This window comes from Fistularia commersonii, chromosome 5 (genome assembly GCF_037954325.1).
Source record: "Fistularia commersonii isolate RoL2024-O1a breed Wild chromosome 5, RoL_Fcom_v1.0, whole genome shotgun sequence".
Taxonomy (NCBI): Eukaryota; Metazoa; Chordata; class Actinopteri; order Syngnathiformes; family Fistulariidae; genus Fistularia; species Fistularia commersonii.
The window spans coordinates 11,059,940-11,076,164 of record NC_141288.1 but is presented as its reverse complement, the minus strand read 5'-3'; the positions used below and the strand labels follow the sequence as shown (position 1 = coordinate 11,076,164).

General features: G+C 42.2%; 1 protein-coding gene across 1 annotated transcript in view; it reads right to left on the bottom strand.

Moving 5' to 3' along the window:
* Positions 1–472: 472 nt before the first annotated feature.
* hmga2 (high mobility group AT-hook 2) overlaps positions 473–16,225 on the bottom strand; it is a 48,284-nt gene continuing 32,531 nt past the window's right edge. Inside the window, exons 4-5 of the mRNA XM_086146775.1 lie at positions 13,984–14,016; positions 473–2,469 (exon numbers count right to left, since the gene is read on the bottom strand). Of these exons, the coding sequence (XP_086002901.1) occupies positions 2,419–2,469; positions 13,984–14,016 (84 nt within the window). The 3' untranslated portion in view covers positions 473–2,418. The remainder of the gene's footprint in view (positions 2,470–13,983; positions 14,017–16,225) is intronic.

Here is a 16,225-nt window from a genome sequence, read left to right as displayed (position 1 = left end):
TAAATGTACACTAAATGTACACAAATGACTGATGATGGGAGGCTTCCGGATTAGTGAGAAAGAGAGAAGCATTAATAAAAACAAAAGCACACAGCTTAACTTTGGCTTCAGATTTGTTGCAAATCTCCCGCAAATCTATGCTATGATATCAAGCGCGAGAATTCAACCCCATCGCTCCGTATTCCCCCCTTTATTCACTCACAGTAGCCCTGATACCCCATTGTACTTTTGAGGTAATGTGTTCTGTTCTTGTGGTATATAGTTTTTTTAATTTTTTTATTTTATTTTTTTGTTCTTGAGGTTTAGTTTTGCAAGGCAGACCGAGTCTGAGTTTTTTCTTTGTAGTGTGACATTGTTAATGGGATCAAGGTATTAAAGCTATGTTGCGATCACACGAAGCTACGTGAAGAAAGGTATTACAGTACAGTAGTCTGATACAATGCAACGGTTTGGTTGTGCAGTGATGTCATGATGTGTGTATGTGTATGTATGTGTGTGTGTGTGTGTGTGTGTGTGTGTGTGTGTGTGTGTAGAGGCGAGGGGGGGGGTTTCATTGGATTTGATAATGAAAGATGCATGTTCCTCCACCACGAACAGGGAGACTAAAGTACAGTGTGTGTCAGTGAAAAATTGCAGGGCGAATTAAAAAATTAAAGCTTTAATAAACATAAACATTTAGAAACATCCCCTGTAATATTTTGATTTTTTGGAGGTTTTTTTTTCAAGTAAAACCATTCTTTTCTTTGATAAGGGATGTGCAGTAGAGTGAAATCAGTCGGGTCAAATATTTTTAAAAAGCTGAATTATTCATATTTTGAGCATCATATCAAACCAGAGCTCCTGTGTCCCCTCAGATTTCAACAGATTTCCAACTTCTAATATTTCAGATTAAAAAAAGATTATTTGTAACTATAAGCTTTGCATATGAAGTGTAGAAATCCAAGATGACATCTCTTCTTTGGATTTGGGTGGCACAATTTTTTTTGTTTGTCACACCCAATATTTTTTTCGATTGAACTCCAAATGGAACACGCAGAAACGGACTTGTAATTGTTGACTTAAATCACGTTTGATCTTCTCGGTGAGCGTACAGGCGGAAAAAAAAGGATTGCTGTTGTTTAACAACAAGGTTTCTACTAGAGAATTTGACAACTGTTCTGACAAAGGGCTAAAGAGTATTTTTAGATGGTAACCGATAGCTCTTAGTTCTGCCAGGGTTTCATTCACGTTTTCCATGACTAATATTCAATTATGAAAGTTATATTTGAACCTCTCAGTTACTTGCGCTTCTCAAAATAAACATTTCACATGGAATATAACTTTGTTTCTAAGAAAAAAGTCAATAATAATCACACATAATACTGCAAATACAGATTTTATACATTTGGGGGGGGGGGGGAATTATTTTTTTTAAGAGGCCCTCAATTACAGCAAATTTCCGCCTGCGGAAAATGTTCATTTTACAAATCAAATTTGACACAATGACACCATGCTGTAGATAGCAGGGTATTTCATTGTTTGATTTAAAAAAAAACCTACAAATTAACAAAAAAATCACACCCTGGGCGACCATCTTAACCTACAGAATTCCAGGTCAGTACTTGTATGTGGGTCGACCAGAATGCAATGTAGCCGCTCTTTAGCGGCTAACATTGATAGGCTAGGGCTAGCTGCTAATTGTAGCATCAACTTTTTGTCATCCATTCTAACCTTACGGACATCCCCTGCCCAAGAGATAAGGGGACGAAAGTGCGACACAGCGGTACTGATTGTGGATCTGTTCTTGCCCAGCAGTTGTGAGTGTTGGACAATCCTCAGTCTTGGATAGGGGGGACTTGGTTGCACAGTTGGGGTGGAGTTGGGGCGTGGGGGGTTAATGTCTAAAGCTTCAGCAAAACCTAACAAACTTGGGCAGCCTTTGATTGAGAATGGCTCACATTCGACACCAAAAATAAATAACTGTCCTGAGGAAAGACATTTGCTTCTCCCTGTCCTTGGTGGTCTCACAGCAGCTGAAGTAAAGTGGTGGGAGTTGGTGGGGTGGGTTTGTTTTTAAATGTGTGTGGTGCATCTCTGTATGACAAAACCATATTGCGTTGAGAGAATTGGTTCAAATGGTTGTTGACAGGCAAAACGTCTGGACCTGAATTTTCTTGCTTCACAGCAGTGCAATGACCGAATTTTTCGTTTCGGCGTCACCCATGTTGTTGCATTCTTTTCTTTTTTTTTCGGTCTAATGCATCCGTGAGGCTGCGCCCGATGACAAAAACTGAAAAAACGGACATGGAGGTTTTCTAACTGAAGTGAAACCCAGTAAAAATGACATGTGGAAAAGGTTAAAAATAAGTGGTCAAGGTAGTCTTTTCCCTTTGAAAGACCTGACAGCTGAATGAGGTAGAGGTTTCACGGTGGTGAAGCTTAATCCTCCTCTGGGGACTCTCCAGCCTCTTCTTCTTCCTCCTCTTCTTCCTGGAAAGAAAAACAAGATGGCTTATGTCATTTTGACTCTTTCAACCCAGCTAAAGAATCCCTTTTTCAGACTCGCCGCCTGAGTGACGGGGGAGAACCACCACTCGGCTGCTCAGTCACTTACAGGATTAATGAAGAGGAACATAATGTTCCAAAACTTTCCAGGTCCTGACCCACAAAAATTAAGGAGCCACAGACTCGTGACTTTCATTATCCATGGAGGCCGCTCAAGCATGTTGTGCCACAGATGTGTGGATTTGGAGAGTTTCGTAACCATGAAAGTGACCTTTAAAACATGTCCACGGATGTCAAGTCTTAACTAATTTTTATGTATCTAATACTTTTGAGGATGAGCTACCCTGAAAAAAATATGATTACGAATTTTACTCACACAAAATGTATGTATGTATGCATTTAAGCATGCATGCATTTATGTATGTATCAATGTATTCATCTATCCATCTACATGTATGAACCATGAAAATATGATGTAAAGTTTGATAGATTTTTTATTTTTTCCCAGTAAAAACCTTTTTGGGGGAGAATATTTTAAAATCATATGTCTCCCAGTGGTTCTGAGGAGCCCCGGTCTTGACACAAACTTCCAGTGTTTCAGTTATAATAGCTGGTCCCAAGCCCGGATAAATGCAGAGGGCATCCGGCGTAAAACTTTTGCCAAAACCAAACATGCGAATCAAACATAATAACCAGATAATACCAGATCGGTTGAGGCCCGGGTTGACAACGATTGCCATTGGTACTGATGACCTACAGGGAATTGATGGAAACTGGGCTATTGTAGGTCAAAGAAGGAGAGGAGGAACGTGTGTTTGGAAGCAGAGAGACAATAGGAAAGGCAAGAGTCTGGGAAAAGAGCAGGGACTTTGAATATTGGGACTATGACAGGAAAAAGTAGAGAGTTGGTCAACATGAAGTAGAGAAGGATATACTGTGTGTCCAGGAGACCAGGTGGAAAGGTAGTAAGGCTAGAAGCTTAGGAGCAGGTTTTAAGTTGAACTATTATGGTACTAACACGAAGAGAAATGGAGTAGGGGTTATCTTGAAGGAGGAGTTTGTTAGGAACGTTGTGAATGTCAGGGTACCACACCTGATCCCAATTTGTAATCAGCGCCAGCTGCAGCAGATGCCGCTAATCAAGATCCCTATAAAGGGCAGCGGGACGCTCTGCCTGGCGCCGGGGGACTGCGGAGCCCCTGCCACGACCGGAGCCCCTGCCACGACCGGAGCCCCTGCCACGACCGGAGCCCCTGCCACGACCGGAGCCCCTGCCACGACCGGAGCCCCTGCCACGACCGGAGCCCCTGCCACGACCGGAGCCCCTGCCACGACCGGAGCCCCTGCCACGACCGGAGCCCCTGCCACGACCGGAGCCCCTGCCACGACCGGAGCCCCTGCCACGACCGGAGCCCCTGCCACGACCGGAGCCCCTGCCACGACCGGAGCCCCTGCCACGACCGGAGCCCCTGCCACGACCGGAGCCCCTGCCACGACCGGAGCCCCTGCCACGACCGGAGCCCCTGCCACGACCGGAGCCCCTGCCACGACCGGAGCCCCTGCCACGACCGGAGCCCCTGCCACGACCGGAGCCCCTGCCACGACCGGAGCCCCTGCCACGACCGGAGCCCCTGCCACGACCGGAGCCCCTGCCACGACCGGAGCCCCTGCCACGACCGGAGCCCTGCCACGACCGGAGCCCTGCCACGACCGGAGCCCTGCCTTGTTATGACCGGACCCAGTTGGCCGGTGTAACCTCTGACCTCGTCCTGCCTGAGGCCCATCCCGTCTGCAACCTGTCCTGCCTGCAACCCGTCCCGGTGAGACCCAGCCCTGTGCACCTCTGTCTCGGGGCCAGGGGCTTACCAATGACACCCCACCTGCCGTTTCAACTCAATAAAGCGCTTTCAATCCAGATCCCTGCTCTGAAGTGTGGTTCCCTGCTCGAGTCTGCCCCTGCTACTCGTGACAGTGGAGGTGAAAAGAATGTCCGGCTTATGAGTCGGGAACTGAAGGTGTGATGCTCAATGTTTGTGGCTATGCACCGCAGGTGGGATGTGAATTTGAAGAGAAGTTCTGGAATGAGTAAGATGAAGTGATGCAGAATATTCCCAGAAATGAGAGAGTGGTAATTGGTGCAGACTTCAATGAGCATATTGGTACAGGCAGTAGAGGGGATGAAGAAGTGATGGGCAGATTTGGTATACAGGACAGGAACACGGAGGGACAGTGGTAGATTTTGCAAAAAAGATGAAATGGCTGTCGTGAATACTTTTTTCCAGAAAAGATCGGAACATAGGGTATCTGATAAGAACAGAGGTAGGAGCATGCAGGTAGACTACATCCTGTAAAGACAAGGTAACCTGAAAGAGATCAGTGACTGCAAAGTAGTTGTAGGTGAGAGTGTAGCCAGACAGCATAGGATGGTGGTTTGTAGGATGACTGGTGACAAAGAAGATCAAGAGGACAAAGGCAGAGCAGATGACAAAGTGATGGAAGCTGAAAAGGGAGGAGTGTTGCATGATTTTCAGGGAGAGGATGAGAGAGGCTCTGAGTGGTCATGGAGTGCTTCCAAATGATTGGACAACCACAGCTAGTGTTATCAGGGACACAGGTAGGAGAGTACTTGCTGTGTCATCAGTAAGGCAAGTCAATAAGCAAAATTGGTGGTGGAATGAGGAAGTGCAGGCATACATACAGAACCAGCGGTTAGCAAAGAAGATGAGGGACACTGAGAGGACTGAAGAGAACAGACAGAAGTAAAGGGAGATACAATGTAAGGTAAAGACAGAGGTAGCAAAGGCAGAACAAAGGGTGTACAATGACTTGTATGCTCTGTTGAACAGTAAGGAGTGAGAGAATGATCTATACAGGTTGGCGAAACAGAGAATGATGGAAAGGATGTATAACAGGTTCGGGTGATTAAGAATAGAGGAAAACGTATTGACGTATCAATCCTCGAAGAGTGAAGGGAAGATGGAAAGAGTACTTTGAAGAACTGATGAATGCGGAAAATGAAAGAGAGGCAAGGGTAGAAGGTGACTATTATTGACCACAAAGTACCAGAGATTAGTAAAAGTGAAGCGAGGAAGGCATTGAAGAGGATGAAGTGTAGAAAGGCTGTTGGTCCTGATGATATACCTGTGGAGGTGTGGAAGAGTCTAGGAGATTAATCAACAGGATCTTAGAGAGTGAAAAGATGCCTGAAGAATGGAAATGAAGTGTGATGGTGTCAATTCTTACGAATGAGGGGGATGTGCAGAATTGAGGCAACCAAGGAGGGATAAAGTTGATGAGCCAATGAAGTTATGGGAAAGAGTAGTGGAAACTAGACTGAGAGCAGAAGTCAGCAGTATGGATTCATGCCTCGAAAGAGCACTACCGATGCAATATTTGCTTGGAGATTGCTAATAGAGGAGTACAGAGAAGGCCAGAGGGAGCTGCATTGAGTTTTTGTAGACCTTGGAAAAAGCATATGACAGGGCACGAAGAGAGGAACTCTGGAATTGTATGAGGAAGTCTGGAGTGGCAGAGAAGTATGTTAGAATGGTGCAGGACATGTATGCTAGCTGTGAGACAGTGGTGCGGTATGCTGTAGGGGTAACAAAGAAGTTGAAGGTGGAGATGGGACGCCATTAGGGATCAGCTCTGAGCCCTTTCTTGTTTGCAGTGGTGATGGACAGGCTGACAGATGAGGTTAGACAGGAATCTTCATGGACCATGTTTGCAGATGACATTGTGATCTGCAGTGAGAGCAGGGAACAGGTTGAGAAAAAACTAGAGAGGTGGAAGAATGCGCTGACAAGGAGAGGAATGAAGGTTAGTCGCAGCAAGACAGAGTATATGTGTGTGACTAAGAGGAACCCATGTGGAATGGTGAGATACAGAGAGTAGAGATCAAGAAGTTGGAGGATTTCAGGAGGAATTCAGGTGTCAACAGTTCAGAGCACCAGAGAGTGTGGAAAAGAGGTGAAGAGACGAATTCACGCAAGTTGGAATGGGTGGAAAAAAAGGGTCAGGGGTACTATGCGATAGAAGACTATTAGCCAGAATGAAAGGAAAGGTGTACAAGACAGTGGTGTGACCAGCGATGCTGCGTGGCCTAGAATCAGTTATAATGAGGAAAAGACCGGATGCAGAGATTAAGTCACAGAAATTAAGATGTTGAGGTTTTCTTTGAAAGTGACCAGGATAAATAAGATCAGGAATGAGTCTATCAGAGGAACAGTATATGTTAGATGTTTTGGAGAGAAGGTCAGAGAAGCCAGACTGAGATGGTTTGGTCATGTACAGAGGAGGGATGGTGAATATAGTGGTAGACGGATGTTGGAATTGGAGCTGCCAGGCAGAAGGTCTCGAAAGACCAAAGAGTAGATTTATGAGTGTAGTGAGAGAGGATATGATGGTAGTCGGTGTGAGACAGGAGGATACAGAGAATAAGGTTAGATGGAGAAGGTTGATTCGCTGTGGCCACCCCTGAAGGGAAAGCCAAAAGGAGAAAAAGAAGACCCCCCTGGAAATTGCGAGGGAAATCCATGGTTATATCAGGAAATGAATACAGGCTTTGCAAATTATAATATCTTGTAATCTCACATTATTACTTCATAATGCAATGACGAAGTTAAAAGAAATGCCTGGTGAGCCAGAGTCTGATGCACTTTCTTTATATATTCTGGGTCAGCATCAAAGATAAGCATCTCCAAACTACTTTCTACTCAGTGTCATATAAATGAACAATTGAAACATGAAAATATGATTTATGGGGTGGTAGGCTAACAAATACTGTAGACTACAATTAATTGTGCTAGGCTAAAGGCTCTTTGTCTAAGTAGCAAGTATTTACTTGTTTGTGGTAAATTAATGAACACCAAAGCAAAGTTCCCATCAAAAAAAAAACATGTTCTTTTAACATAAATTGAGATACAGAGAGGGAAAAGACAATAAATGAAAGCAATAAATAGAATATTTAAGTATCCTGGAGAATAAAAAGGATATTAAACTTCTATCGGCTTTTCCCTTCAGGGGTTGCTACTGTGAATCAACCTTCTCCATCTGACCCTATTCTCCGTATCCTCCTCTTACACCAACTACCTCCATATCTTCCCTCGCTACGTCCATAAATCTTCTTTTTGGCCGTCCTCTAGACCTCCTGCCTGGCAGCACTAATTCCAGCATCCGTCTACCAATTCATTCACTATCCCTCCTCTGTACATGACCGAACCATCTCAGTCTGGCTTCTCTGACCTTCTCCAAAACCTCTAACATACTGCTCCTCTGATAGACTCATTCCTAATCCTATCCATCCTGGTCACTACCAAAGAGAACCTCAGCGTCTTAATCTCTGTAACATCTAGCTCTGCCTCCTAGCTTTTCATCATTGTAACTGTTTCTAGCCCATACAGCATCTCTGGTCTCACCACTGTCTTGTACACCTTTCCTTTCATTCTGGCTGATAGTCTTCTGTCGCATAGTACCCTTGACACTTTTCTCCACCCATTCCAACCTGCTTTTACCTGTCTCTTCACCTCTTTTCCACACTCTCCGTTGCTCTTAACAATTATATCGTTTTTTACAATTTTATAAGACCATCGATTTTGTCAATGACAGGATGAGAAAAAAAATTGAAATAAGTTGCTCCTTGAAATTCATGAACAAGTGTAACTTTTTTGTGTTTTTCCAATGTGCAAAGTTCACTGTGGAAAACTGGAGGTGGGAAAGGAGAGCGCAGCCCCCTCTTCCCCCTCCTTGGTCCTCAGATGAAGTGTATTTCATTTTCCACATGGCTTCATTTTATACAGAGTGGCTAACTGGCACAATTTATAACCCTCTTCCTTTCCCAGGCAGTGGCGGTGCACCCATTCAGCGGCCGAAGCCTGTCTGCATTCTGCTGGTCCCGCTCCATTCATTAGCGCTCAGACTTTAGCCTTGAAGCGCCTGCTAAATGATACCATGTGTGACGAGGGCAAATGAGTGCAAGAGAGAAAAAAGGTGGTGGTGGGGTGGGACAACAAAAAGAAGCTTTAATCATATTGGCCATTCCCCCTGTGACCCCCTCCCCCCGCCTCCACCCACACCAGTTCACACCATTATTTTGAAAGGGTGAAGGTGTCCATGGCTTAAAGCCCATTCATTCCAGCCAGTGAAGGTGTTTGCTACCAAACTGATCTGTCTAAATGACACTAAATTCTTCTGGACTTTAATCTGTATTTGTACTTTTTTTTTTTTATTCAGTTAATGAAATAAAAAAAAATCTTTCAGGTCTTACAGTCACATTAGCAATATATGTGTATGTATACGTATACATATATGTGTACGTATAATGCTCAAAAAAATAAAGGGAACACTTAAACAACATAACTCCAAGTCAATCACACTTCAGTGAACTAAAACTGTCCACTTAGGACACAACACTGATTCATTTTGACTTGTTTTTGAGGATATGACATCAAAATTTGATCAGCCTGTAGTGTGTTTTTTCCACCTTCATTTTGAGTGTGACTCCAAATCCAGACCTTCATGGGTTAATAAATTTGATTTTCATTGATCATTTTTGTGTGATTTTGTCATCAGAACATTCAACCATGTAAAGAACAAAGTATTTTATAAGAATATTTAATTTGTTCAGATCCAGGAAGTGTTATTTTAGTGTTCCCAATATTTGAGGAGGTGTGTGTGTCTGTGTGTATTAGATTACCTCTATTTTTTTGTTACAAAGATATCTAACAAAGTGTCATAAATCTGATCATCACAGCCCACTGTTTCTCGTTCTCTCCTCTCCATGTTCTCCTTTCTGGCATAAACCTGTTTCCTATCTCTCTCATCACCAGTCCTTAGTGTGCCCTTTCCAGTGGTTGGCGCCAGATCATGGTCAGCACGCACCCTGTTTCTTCCAGTATCCTGACTCTCTGTATGGGAGATCCCTGACTGCCTTGGCCCGTCAGTTCCCTGACTACCTACCTAAACTATGCCTTAAGCCCCCCCATCCCCCTGCCACACCACGCCTTTCCTGTTTACCACAAGTAATCTGCATTGTAGGTCCAGCAGACTACTTATGATGCAACTAATAACATTAATTAAAATTGAATAAAACCAAATAAAATACAATTTTGGTTTGTATTTTCAAGTAACTTCTTGATAATCTCCCAGAAGAGTTTTCATTTCAATTTATTTGTTCAGGCCTAATTTTGGATGATTTTCTGTTGATTCTTATGGTGAAATGTGACTTCTCATGGTTTTGAAAGTCAAATGTAACCACTAAATCATTAAAATCTAGTATAGACAAAAAATAATCTGGTAAAAACCAAAGTCAAAGACAACATGTTTTAAATTTATATATTGCCTTATTTGGCATTCTGTGTTAGTCACTCCTCAACAATTTTGGGTGACTGTTTGAAAGTATTGTTTCAATTATTTCCATCAGGAGAGTTGCTTACTAAAGAGACATGAGTCACAATCTAAAAATGTCACGTTACTCCTGGATGTAACATGCTTTGCTATACGACTCTAAATTTACTAAAATGGAGAAAAAAATGATAGGTGGAAAAAAATCATAATCCTGAATACTGTCTGAAGTAGTGGTAGGGTTGCATTCAATTTCTGTCCCCTATGTACAATTACTTCTTTGCCTCCATAGCTCATTACTGAATCTGAAGTCAATTCTATTCACTTTCCTGTTTGTATAAAAAGACAATTTAAGTATAATGCCCATACATCTATGTTATAAACTTTCCTTTAAATGTTAAGGCTCGTATTAAGACAATGGCTTGCTGAAAAATAGGGCGTATTTTATATAATTACTTGAATGTAATTACTGAAATTGGCCTTAAATATCAAAAAGGAAATAAGTTAAAAAAAAAAAAAGACAAAAAAAAAAACGAGCTTAATGGGGTATTGAAAATATAAAAATCGCTCACTGTGTTGCTTAAATTACATTATCATTATGGTATGTATTTTCACTTTGCTACACCAAAAAGTAAACTCCCTTTGTCTTTGATGGAGCAATTTCCTTCGGGATTAATAAAGTTGTTCTTATTCTTATGGCCACTAAAAACATTCAACATTCATTCATTCATTATTTCTACTGCTGATCCCGCAGTCTAGGTTGTGGGGATGCTGCAGCCTATCCTAAGTGAAGTTCACCCAAGACAAACAACCTTTCATTCATTCATTCATTCATTCATTCAGTGGACAATTAAGGTTATGCGATGTACCAACTACAAGTTTTTGGACTGTGGGAGGAACATGCAAACTCTACATGGAGAAGCCCCCAGTCAGGATTGGACAAGGGACCCTCTTGCTGTCAGGCGGGTAGCACAACAGACTGTGCTCACCCTTAAAACCAATATATTTATCTATTTTTCCCCCCTTAGCATTCACATCACTTCACTGAAAAACCTATGCAACATGAGACCAAGACAGGTGAGCTAAAGAAATGTCTAGGAATGGCTAATTCAACTGTGCAGACACAGTGAAGAAGGGTTCAGCTGTCCATCAGGAAACTTGAACTCCAAGTTCTATTGGATGACAGCGGCTGTGAGATGCTCAGTGGCACAACGCACATTTTCTTCCATTACCTCAAAGTAGTGCACTCTGGAATTGGGCCTAAGCTAAAAAAAAAAAAAAAGTCACCAAATGACAAGCAAGTGTTTCAGAAAGGATAAGAGGAAGCTTCTCTGAACATGATGTCCCTCTACGAAGTAGATGTCCACAAAGGAGCACTAATTAACTTTGTTATTTTTTTTTTAAATAAAGGGACTAACATTGTTTTAAATCTTTATATGTCAAACCTTATCCCTCAGATCTGTTTCAGATTGATTTCATATTGTTGGCTGCAATTGCCATCATTGACTTTTTCCAATTAGCATCAAGAACCCAAAATGAAATGTCCTCATAAAAGGACTCAGCGGGTCACAGGAGGATAAAATACCTTTTGTACTATATGATATATGACTTAGTAATGCAGTTAGGAGTGCAGTAATAGCTGCTAGTGATTTAGCACTTCAGAAACCTTTTAAAAAAACTATATAATTTATTAATCCCAAGGGGCAAATTCATCTCTGCCTTCTAAACCCATCTCAATGTGATCATGCACACGCAAACACACATGCAGAGCACACGGGGACAGTCACCATGAGGGAGGTCGGTGGTTTGGTGTCTCGATTAAGGGCACTTGAATTGTCGGAAAAGTGAATAAAGGGGGATAAATAACTTTACTGTTGGTGCTTCAAAGTGATACAGTGTAAATGTTTGGCCCAGTCAAAGGTCTGGCCCAGTCTTTTTGTGAATGTAATATCTCAAGAAGTCCAGAGGGGATTTTCTTGGCGTCCATTAAAAAAAAAAAGCTTGCATGAACTCGAGTTTTACTCATCATAAATGGGATTGTGTTTTTAAAGGGGGGAAAAAATGGGCTTGTAAAACTCGGATACTTTGCCATGTGCTTGTGTAAGGTTGCAGCTTCCGCCCGGGTCATGCATCAACACCACCCCACCCCGAGAGCTGGAATGAAAGGGGTTTGAGGTTTTGTAGGGACTGGCAGCGTCGGGCCTGAGATAAAGCAGCCTATCAAAGTGGGAGAACGAAATGACATTTTTATGGCTTGCAGCTCTCAGGGCCTCACAGCACCTCCCCACTACCTCAGCCCTGTTCCCACACAGCCACAAATCAGAGCCGAGTTATGCATGCATTCACACCAAAAAGTGGCCTGTGCTAGCAAACACAGGGAGGCTGGTGGATTCCTGGACAGTGAGGGCATGCATGGGGGGGGGTCCTGTGTCATGTTTCACTCACTTATTACCATTCTACTTTCATTCTCCTTCTCATGTACAGTACATGCTCTCACCAGGAAAACACACACACACACACACACACTGCAAACACACACCTCATTATCTGCTATATGTGAACAGACGTGGAGGAACAGCAAAGATTTCCCCCTCCGATGGAATTTGCCAGCTCGGGCAACCGTAACAACTTCTCTCACCTTCTCCTGCGGAAAACCTCTTGTCTTTAAACACAAGTCTTTCGGCTCAGACCACAACACGCCATAAAAGGGTGCATGTGTGAACTGGCGCTTGGCGAGGTGGGAAAAAAAAAAAGAACCTGTGATTCATTATTGATGAATAGAGTTGTATCCATGTGTGTGGGATCATGCAACACAAATGAATGGAGTTTGTTCACCAGGACAATAACCAAGTGTGAATCATGACACAATATAAATATATTTTAGCGGAAACGTTTCTTGCAAGGTTTCTGGAATTTATTTATTTTTTATTAATTTGTTTATTTTTTTGTTTGTTTATTTGTTTGTTTATTTTCCAACTTTCATTGTTATCAATTGCGGCCGTTGAGGTAATTTGTCTCAGACTTAAATTCTTGCAAATTTCCAGCTAATTTCTTGAACATCATTTTATAGGTAATGTTTAACCAGGTTTTCTGGGTGACTAGGTATCAGGAAACTTCAGCGTTCCCACAATTAAAAAGAAAAAAAAAATCAACAATATTTTAATGGTAATTTGAACAAGTTAGTGCTTCCAGTAAACTCCGTCTTAAAGTCGTATGTTATTTCATAGTTGCAGTTCCACTGTGTAGTCACTTGGAGTTTATGAATCATTGCCAGGTTCTGCAGGCTTTATGAATACATCCATGATATCATTTTAATAAAACTACTGGCTCTTCCTCTCTGTCCATCTGTCTTTGATTGACAATTTCGAATATTTTGGTGTCAGAAGATAGACAGTGGCCCAACGTGCTATCAATCATCTTCTGTGGCACAAAAGATTCTTCTACAAATGCTTTTCTCACACCGGCTGCAGCATCGTGTTACTGACATGCTAACTCTTCACTCCGCTAAGCTTTGATTTACAGTGGGGAGAAAAAGTATTTGATACACTGCTGATTTTTCAGCTTTTCCCACTTACAACGCATGTAGAGGTCTGTAATTTTTATCATAGATACTCCTAAACTATGAGTGACAGAATCTAAAACAAAAATCTAGAAAAACACATTGTATGATTTTTAAATAATTAATTTGCTTTTTATTGCATGATTCAAGTATTTGATCATCGACCAACCAGTAAGAATTGCAGCTCTCACAGACCGATTAGTTCTTTAAGAAGCCTGTTCTCCACTCATTACCTGTATTAACTCCTTAGCTGTATAAAAGAGACCTATCCACAAACTCAATCAAACAAACTCCAACCACGCCACAATGGCCAAGACCAGAGAGCTGTGTAAGGACATCAGGTATAAAATTGTAGATCTGCACAAGGATGAGATGGTACAAAAGTTGTATGAAAAGTTTGTATATATGGGTGCAACAGGTCGAACTCAAGATGAATTAATTGTCGAGACCTAAAAATGTCACACCCCCATACATGCACTCGGTTTGTGAGAGGACAATATCACCGTTAATCAGCGTGCAGAAAGTCCACTTTGTTCAGACACAACAAATGTGTCCCCAGCGTTATGTGATTAGGATTGCAGATTGAAAGTATCTCTTACCTGAGCAGGCTTTTTCTGGATGACTTGCTGTGGCTGCAAGAGAGCAGAGGGACAAGGCTTAAGGTCAGTTCAAATCATCAGCAGGAAGAAGACCGAGGACCTCCAGCTTCTGCGAATGCTCGCTGTCGCACGGCAGCTGACGAGGCCTTGCTTCCCAGGATGTCTGGTTATTCCTCAACTGGAAGTTAATCCCGCAAAAGAAAGACGGTTGAAGCTATTTGGATGTTTGTAAGTTGAAACCGTGATATTACACTGAACACGCTTGGTAAACAAACAACCTTGACGTTGTTTAGCCACTGACAGCCAGCTCTTTAGGGTTGTAGAAACTATTGCTGTTTATTTTTTTCTAAGGCAGGAAACTCAGACATTGAAGTCCTGACTCTCCAGATAAATGTCTCCATCCACCGCGGAAGTGTTTGAGTCACACAAACAGGATTAAAGTAAAGGTGCTGCTTATTCTAGGCCAATATATCCAGTACTGGGGGGGCTGTGGCTCAGTTATTAGAGCACATATCCCCGCAATTTGATTCCCGGCTCCTCCTGTCTGCACACTGAAGTGCCCTTGGGCTAGACATTGAACCCCAAGTTGTTCCCAATGGCCTGGTTAGTGCCTTACATGGCAGCTCTACCGCCATTGGTGTGTGTGTGAATGGCATCTGTTAAAGTAAGTAAAGTGGAGATTATTTACTGTATCATCAGCATCTTGTTGATTTCCGACAACTTTCTTGTGAATTTTGAAGTAATTTTACAGGAACATTGAAAGTGCTTTAAAATGTTGAGATATTTTGTGTGATTTAAAAAAAAAATGTTTTCTTATTGATGTCACTAATGTTTAATTTTCAAGTATTTTCTCACAGTGGTTTCTTGTGGGTTTTGATGTCACTCATAAAATATTATAAATCACATTGGTTTGTCCAGTCAACAGGAACAGTCAAAACTGTATCAGACATCTAGGTTTGGAGCTTTTGTGACAGTTACAGCTTTTAACCTTAATACTCCTTATATGATTTCATTCCTAAAATCCATCAAGAGACCCCTCCTACCTCCTACACACACAGCCCACCCATGACCAGCGTCTTGACCCCCTGAGGAGTTCTGCTGTTCTGCTACATAGGGCAAGTGAAGTCACCACAGGGTGAGAGCAGCACACAATTGCCAAACTGTAAAAGGGAGTCCAAATTCTGGCCCTCAAATCTCTCGCTGGAAAAGCTTTTTGATTCCATTCTGACCGGTGCTTCTTTTCAAGAATAAGATACAGAAAGCTTTTAAGAAGGTTGGGAAAAGTCTGCAACCCTCTTGACCTGAGTGTATTTGGACTCAGACAGCGGCAGGAAACAAGGGGAGAAAGCAACGCGGAGCGAGAGAGCACATACAAATTGAACGCAGAGAGGTTTTGGCAGCTGCTAAAACCGCGGTTTCACCGAGTCCCCGGAAAATGTTCGACGTTTTTTTAAAGGACCCATTCAATCCTCAGAAACACAATATTGTGTAAAATCAGTGCAATTTCAATCAGAAAAACAGATAATCAAAAATAATGAAAGGCCAACCTTTCGAATTCCAACAATATTATTAAACACACACACACACACACACACACACACGGGTGTCACTCGTGGTAGAGTTTCATGGACGTGGGCGATGAGCCAAACAGAAGCAGCAGCTTCACCACAGAGTCCCGGTGGACGCAGGATGCAGCTGCCCCTCACACTCCGGAGTCACGGCACACTAGGAATTCAATGGATGTCTTATTTGCATGACGATCATTCTCACTAAAGCTCTGTGAGTTCACTCTATAAATGGAAAATCTAATATAATATGATATGAGAGGCTTGTGCATGTGTGTGTCTTCTTCGATCAAGCAACAACACACCAATAGCCTTATCATTTCCATTGTAGATAACTGATATTTAAATATATGCTACAAAAACAAAAAACCCAAACCAGATTCAGATCAATTACTTCAATTAGAGAGAACGATTCAGATCTTTACTTCAACATTAAAATGCAGTAAAACCCCTAATAAAGCTGCAGTACAACCGCAGTGCTACCTAATCACAACAGTGGAGCTGATAAAAATACGGTGAAACATCATTAAAGTAAAAACAAGAGGCACAAGGGAGCCAGTAAAGTATGACATTAACAGCCAGCTGTGAGACCTGGTGATGGTTGTCGATTAAACAAATGTTCTTTCCCCACATTCTATTACTACGGGGACTGGACTGGAAGAAAAAGGAAGGGTTTT